This window comes from Nanorana parkeri, unplaced genomic scaffold (assembly GCF_000935625.1).
Source record: "Nanorana parkeri isolate BGI_ZX_2015 unplaced genomic scaffold, ASM93562v1 scaffold490, whole genome shotgun sequence".
NCBI classification, from domain to species: Eukaryota; Metazoa; Chordata; class Amphibia; order Anura; family Dicroglossidae; genus Nanorana; species Nanorana parkeri.
In genome coordinates, this window is record NW_017306758.1 from 155,587 (window position 1) to 163,660 (window position 8,074).

Genomic DNA, 8,074 nt, shown 5'->3' on the forward strand with positions numbered 1-8,074 from the left:
GAAAGACTCTTGCAAAAATAGTTCTTGTCAAGGTGTTTCGCCAAAGACAACCTGAAAAGGCAATCAAGATGTATGCAGTCTTAGATGACCAAAGCAGTCACTCACTTGCCACTTCAGAGTTCTTTGACTTATTCGGCATAAAGGGTAACATGCTATCCTATACATTGCACACCTGTGCTGGTACAGTGCAACTCACAGGAAGAACCACCAATGCTGAATTCATCATTTCTCTTATTAAAGGAACGGAGAGAATTGATCTTCCTAGTCTCATTGAGTGCAATCAGTTACAGAATGACAGGGAGGAGATTCTTACACCAGAGGATGCTCTTCGGGAACCTCACCTAAAACATTTAGCTGACTGCATCCCACCACTTGACAACAATGCCAAAATAATGCTTCTCTTAGGCAGAGACATCCTGAGAGTACACAAGGTACGTCAGCAGCACAATGGCTGGGATGATGATCCTTATGCCCAAAAGACTGATCTAGGTTGGGTACTTATTGGAGTCAAACGAGATTGTGAACCTCATGCCTCAGGTGATGTATGCTCCAATAAGATCATCGTACAGGTAAACCAAGACAACATCACAACACCACCCTGCAATAGTTCTGGTAAGACTACGCACCAGATTTCCTTCAACAGCTCGGACGAGCAGGAATCCACTGATGCAAACACCCAGGACAACGCACCTGATTCCTCAAGCATCACTCCAGTGACTCCAAAAGCAGTAAACCTCTCGGGAAACTCATCAGAGTCTTCTACACCAGTCATCGTGCAAGATGATTCTCCTCTTCATGAAGAAGCAATAGACCTGCTACCAAAGACTCAAGGTATGCTTTCTGAGACCAACCTCAGACACCATAAGACTGTCTCAAACAATGTTGTTGTTATGAAAGCCTTTCAACCTGGCGATCATGCCACAGGGTTTAAAGACTTAAATCTGGGAATGGACATGCCACCTGTACAGAGAAGTCTGGGCCTACGGTGGGACTTATTAAAAGATAACTTCGGCTTTCAAGTCAGCTCTGCAGACAAGCCATTTACCAAACGTGGTGTTCTGTCAGTGGTGAACAGCCTATACGATCCAGTGGGATTTGTGGCTCCCATCACCATACAAGGTAAATCCTTACAGAGACAGCAATCTCGACATACCTTACATGGAATTCAAATGTCAAGCTGGTACACTTCAGCTTCCCTTGCTGTAAGTCAGAGAAAAGAGCTTCAGATCTTCTCAGATGCATCTACTGAGACCATAGCAGCTGTTGCCTACCTCAAGGTGAGAGACTCTTCTAATCAAACCCACAAAGGGTTTCTGTTTGGGAAAGCTAAGTTAGCTTCCAAGCCTGAACAATGCCATTATGTTCTATCAGAAATCACTGCTGCAGATTATGCCACCAGGCCAGTGTCTGCCAGTGTCTTCGCAAATCTCTTCTTGGTTAACAGGTCCTGAGTTCCTGCTGGATCATCCAGAAGAAGCTACAACTGACGACTTCAGTCTTCTAGATCCTGTCAAAGATCCGGAGATTCCTCCTGAAGTCAAAACTCTTATCACCAGAAGTGAACAAAGATTCGTCTTGGGCTGTCACTTTACCAAGTGGACAAGACCTGACCGCACTACTACAAGGTTAGTCCATACCACACACTGCAAACACACTAAGCCCACAGATGTTCACTGTCAGGACTGGCACATATGCCAAAACGATTCTACTACACAGTGCAGAACAGTACATCTCTAGCACAGAGAAAAAATCTTTTCGTGACAAGCAAGACATTGCTAAAAACAATCCTACTGCCAAGCTGGATCTATTCATCAAGAGTGATGAGATTACAGTTTCAAAGCTTACAGCCATCTTTATCCCAGCTACTCTTCTCACCCAGAATCATGGAACTGTTCCCGTTTCACGTGGAGACTTTGCAGCTGGAATTACGTGAATGCCCGTAATGACTACATATAAATTTTAGTAAAGGTTAAAGGAATAAGCGTCATTTAACAATGCAGTGTAAGGAGCAAAGCGATATAACCCCCTAGCAACTAATTACAATTCCTACTTTACTTGTCTGAATACAGTAAATTAATGAATTCATATGGGGTTATAACACTTAGCACATACTTGATGCTTTCTGCACTGCTTTATTCAATAGTCCTGAGATTTTGTTTATATTTTAAATGAGCAGTCAGTGGTTCAGAACCCTAAATTAGATTCCATAATGAATTTTTGGGATTCCCAGACAGGATGCTCAATCAATATTAAAAAATACCACATTTTAAAGTCATAAACAATAAGAAAACAATTGCTGGGAGGCCTCTGAAAATCTTACATTGGTAAATAGAAAACAGAACCAAAAAGGCAATTGGCCTCTGATCTGCATGTATGTCTATATCTGTCTTTCTCTGTAGATCATATTGCTTCAATGTTGTATTTGGTTCTGTCTTCATCAATCCAGACACTGGTTTGTGTGCTATTATAATTTCAGTGTTTTTATTAAATACTGTTATTAGGAATGGTACTTTGGCTTATCTTTCCATATTTAGGAAAGATTTTCCTGCTGAATCAAACATAATTACTTTGTCGTCATGCACCGTTCCTCATTCTACAATAGTCTATCCAATGAGTATGGTCAATAGTGTTATACCTTGCTGGGCAGACTGAAGGTTGGAGCTTTGGTTTGCAGGAGGAACAGGTCTAGCAGCCTGAGCAACTGGAGGACGTTTACCACCTGAAAAATTAATTAAAAAACAAGAGGACATAAAAATGCTGACCAGTAACTATTATTTAAAATTACAAAATATTTCAGTTCTGTTCAACAGCTTTTAAAATAGATACACTCCCTTCAGACGGCATGGACAGGCTCATGATCTCACATTTCTCTGCAAGAGCAGTATGGCTTGGTTGGTAAGTTTTCTGTTTCCATCGTTTTGACTGAACAATGATGGCACAGGACCACACTGAAAATGTCAGCGTAAGACTGGCAGTACTGAAATGTAAAGGAGACTGACTGGCTCACTGTCCTGCCCTTCAAACCCCGATCTGAAGTACAAGTGTGCAAAGCAACTTGAGAAGGTAAAAACATGGTTTCAAGGCTTGATATAAATTGATCTATATGAATGGGTTCAGGATTCATATCCTGAACTGTGTGTGCTCCTTCAGTTGGCTGACCAACTAAAATATGATGGGCAACCCAATGACCAACTGAAAGAGCTTGCACAGCAAGCTGACAACACTGCAGCTAATTGTGAGGCAGTGACTTCGCATTGTCAGCTTTTAACTGGAAGAGCCATTACTGACAGCATCTCCAAGTAAGAAACTTTACAAGAGGAATACAGATAACGTACTAATGTATAATGTACTTATGAAAACTGTATAAAGTGAGACATGATGCCAAAAAAACATTGAAAAATAGATCGATTTACATACACTTTAAAGGTGCAAGCTTTGCAAACAAGTTGGGTTTCTGTATCAGTTGTATTCTTGCTATTAGACCTCTCTGCTGCTTTTGACACTGTTGACCACCCGCTGCTCCTCAAAAAATCAAATAATGCATTCCCACAGCTACCTCCTCATGTATCATTTCCCCCTCCATTCAGATTGTAAGCCCTCAGGGGAAGGGCCCTCCTTACCATCTTGTCTTGATTTGTACTGTAACTGTAATGTCCTCCTGATAGTGTAAAGCGCTGCGCAAAGTGTTGCACAATACTGCGGTACCATGCGTTGCAGGACACGGTGGCTGGGAGGAGTGTTTTGGGGTGCCATTCAAATGAATGACAACACAATGCTCGGAAAACAGTGTGTGTTAATCACATGGCTTGGCTTAGGTGTGAACAGGGCCTTAGTTGTGTGGTATATAACAAAGTGGTTTTTAGATACAGTTTTATATAATACCTGACAAAGACACCCAATATACTCATAAAGCTGGCATCTTTAAAATTTGTATTCAGCCAGTAAAAGCAGTAAGCTGTAAGTTATACTAATCACAATAGAGATGTTCTCAATTTCCTTGCTGTGGAATATACCATGTTGCACATTTCTGTAGATAAATGAATAGGGCCGATTACTCACACTTATTCCTGAGCTACATGCTTCATTGTTTGTAAACAAATTACACCGAGCACACAATTTATATAACCATTGTATAAATCTTTGTTGAAGGAACATTATGCGAAGGTCACGTGCAGTAATATATAATTATGTACTATTTCACAGTATCCTGGAAACCAGAAGATGCCGAGGTGTTTCTTTTATACTACTGGTTTTGGTGGTGTGTGTGTATACTAGATAGTGTTGTCAGCACTTACAAAAGGCCACTTGTGAAGCCTTGATCTAAAGTAAAGTAAACTGTCATGTAACACATGCTTTGTGATATGCCTTTAAATATTATGTGCTTTATCTGTCTCTGGTATTTGTCTCCCCATAGTTTAGGTTTTCTTCTCTGTAGATAGCTCTACCCTTCTTCATTATGTTCCATTCTGCATCTCAGATACCTCTCCTTTGCTGAGTGGATTACATTATGATCTTTTGACCAATCCTATGTTCACCGTTGTAAAGATCTGCACAGTTTGGATTCAACTTTTTAACGGTCTTGAAGGTGTCATATGGATTGAGTCAACTGTCTGCCAAATTACTGAGATTGGGGTTATTGCTATTTTGCCACAACCGCAAGTTACAGAGATTACACTTTCAATGCTTAGACTGGGGAGTCAGAACATAAACATTACAGTAAAGCTGGCCATACACTGGTCATGCCCTTCTGAATCTGCCAAAAGTCAACCAGTTGGCACACCTCCAATTGATAAAAGTGGATTCTTCACTTAACCATATTCAAAGGAACCAGTCTTGAACATTTTCTTCTGGACAGCAGTGCCTGCATCCAATTAGCTGCAGGCAAAGTCTGGGGATTTGACAGCAGCCCACCCAGCGTTGTCAGAATACAATTTGTCCCAGCAGGGGACATTACCCCATACTGTTAGCATGGATTAGAGAATCAAGTGAGAAAAATCCCTCAAAGTGTATGGCCAGCATAACACAAATTATTTGCTTACGGAAAATTAGAATTTTGCAGATTTAGCATCAGCGGTGTATTTTACCATGTTAAGTGCATGCGTGCTAATTGGTATGTAACATTTGGGCCATCCTTCAATTCCAATGTGGTCAGTTTTTGCATATGCCTCAAAGCATGTGTTAATACAGCCCATTGATTTGAAGGGACTGCCAACCCACCATAGTGACCTACACCCAGAGCAGCACCCCACAATGTATGACAGTGCACTACCATGCATGGTGGTTTCTGTTGCATGTGCTTTGCTTTTCAATACCATTGGAACCACAATGCACTATGGTCTGTGCATTGCAGTAACACACATTAAAATCATGTTACAACAACACAGAGGTGTGAAGCCGCCCCTAAATGAATTATTAGTTCTTACAGTGACTACAGTTCCCCCTCCTGACAATGCCTTCATCTGCTTCTTTCACCAGAACTACAATGCCATCTTTGTTCTGGCATCCTCCACGGTCAGCATCTACTTTCTAGATTGAGATGCTGACTCAGATATTGTATTGAAAGAATTTGGGGCACTCCAATCCTTCTACGCGAGTGCTACAATGATTCACAACAGATGGTGCTGTTCAAACATGAGCAATATATCAGACTCACAACAAGCAGTGCTATTTCATGTTATGTAACTAGTAAATTGCTCATGTTGGAACATATGATGTGATGGAGATCTCTCTGATCTCTGGCTCAGATGTGACACAATCATGTAAATGTTGATGCCTGTGGAGTTCTGTTAAATCGTTTACAAATGTTAGATACAGATCAGCCCCTGCTGCAGCTTCTTACCTTTACAATAATGAAGTCTGATATCGGGGGCAGAGGAGACTATGGAAATGCTTCTTCCTGCCTGCAGCTAACTGGCACCATCTCAGCCAATGCAAAACCAATGACTAAAGCTCAAGGACTGCTTTTTTAATGATACAATTACAGTTTAAAAAAACAAAACAATATACCATTGCAGTGTATAGTGACAGGAATGTGTTCAGGCAGAGTTATACATTTACTGAGAGAACAAGTTTAAATCTCAGCTCTGGATCTAGGTTTTGAAGATGGCTTTATAAATACGTTTCCAATGGAATATGTACAGTAAGAATATTTAATAAGGGATTCCTTCTCAGCTGTTCATGTTTATTCATGACCTATTCCAGCATTAACTGGTAACAATGCAGCTACCTACAGAAGCATGTGATGTGATATTTTTAGTTTAAAAGTCTAGCATTAAATTTATTCTTATTTACTGCATTTATGTTTAAATTTCTCTTGGTTTATTTATCCCTGCAGCCAACTTCACAGGCAGCCTGGGTTAGACAACTGAGAGAGAGCTTCCACTTCCCCCTCCTGCTGTATAACTGGAATAAAAAAGAGCAATTGTATGCTTGGAGCATTCTGCAAAAGCATGGATGGGAGAACAGCCAACTGTGAAAATCAATTGCTTATATATCTATACTAAGATAATGAATATGCTAAAATAATATGTGAATATATGAAACAGGTGAGATACAGTAAACCTTGACTGAATTTACAAACAAGGAATTGGGCAAGTGTAGGTTTTAGTTCTGTGAGTGCCCATTTCCACACTATCATTGTAGTCTTCTAAGGTGTGGACCCAGTTCTAGTACTGGTAGTATTGTGTGCAAGTACCTAGCCCATCGTACATACATATATAGAATGCTGCTTTCACAAAATAATTTATGTAAGATCCATGAAAATGTATCTTTATGAGTAATTTATGGTATTTCCGGCAAAAAAAGTATTCATTTGTTTGTATATATTGGTATACTGTTGACATTATTTCCTTGGCTGTATAGGTAATAAAAATGAGCCTAACCAGTTTATAATAAAAAAAATTATAACCAATAATATGCAGCTTTAATTTTGCATTAAAGTAGTTTCCTAGAGCAATGTTTTTTTTCTGCTTATAAAATAATGACAAATATGTTAAACAGCGATAATGTATGGCTGTTAGCTAAAGGTAAGGGTATACTTAAAACAAACATATCTAATTGTGCAGCAAAGGAGAGCCACATAAAATAAATCATTGGAAGCATTCTACACAGGAGTCTGAAAAAAATCATACATGGCTGAACACTGGAACTATTTCCGAGAACTGTCAATAATGAACATAGTGAATGCAACTCCTCCAGAATAACTAGACCTGTGTTAGAAATGTACTGCACATTCACTGCAAAGACTAAAGTAGCAATAAACATGCCACACCACCCTGGTAACATTAAATTAAAAAAGACACAAACCTGGTGGATTCAACTAAGCATCTAAAGAAAAATGCACAACCAAAGCATTATACCACCCCCTTACCCCTAGATGGATAAGGAGGACCCCCAAATGGCTCAAGGGGTTAACATTTTAGCTCTCAGGGTGCAATCCTCAACTTGTTGCAGGGTAAAATAGGAAATGGTGCCAGTTACTAGTGTGAGCAGCCAGAGCTTCCTGCACTGTCCCGCGGCAGAAGCTTGTATCCAGCTATTCAACACACTATTTAGCAATAAAACCTATTCTCAAGTTGTACCAAACAAGCAGACGTCTTCTTGTTCCACTCCTTCTGGATGTATTCTCCAGCAAGGCAGCATAAAACCTTCCAGGCTCCTAAGACACAGGCCAACTTTCAGCATCACCCTCCCCAAGCAGCAAGTCTGGGAGGCAAAAGACCTCCAACACAGCCTCTTCTCCTGGTGGCAGCCCAGGAGGCAAGAACCTTCCTGCATGCTCACCCCAAATATTTATATCCTCTCCCAGCACGCACCACTAGCAATAAACCTCCCAGTGATTTGACAAGGAGACATAAATATTCGTAATTCCAGCAAATTCTGTCTCATTGCCCTGCCAGAGAATAATCCTTAGCAACAGGCATCAGCAAACATTGTGTTAAGCTTAAGGGAAACCCAACGACAGCAGAGCTATATTAATCCAAGCAGAGGCAGAGGCATGTTGGGATTTGTATTTAAAGCACAGCTGAAGGGCAGGAGTTGGCAGGGCACCCCCCCCCCCCCCCCCCCCCACGCC

At 40.6% G+C, this 8,074-nt stretch overlaps 1 protein-coding gene across 1 annotated transcript in view; it reads right to left on the reverse strand.

Annotated features, from left to right (window-relative positions):
* Positions 1-8,074, reverse strand: part of RPH3A (rabphilin 3A) — a 161,341-nt gene that overhangs the window by 59,147 nt on the left and 94,120 nt on the right. The window contains exon 9 of the mRNA XM_018560946.1: positions 2,636-2,719. Coding sequence (XP_018416448.1) covers positions 2,636-2,719 — 84 coding nt within the window. The remainder of the gene's footprint in view (positions 1-2,635; positions 2,720-8,074) is intronic.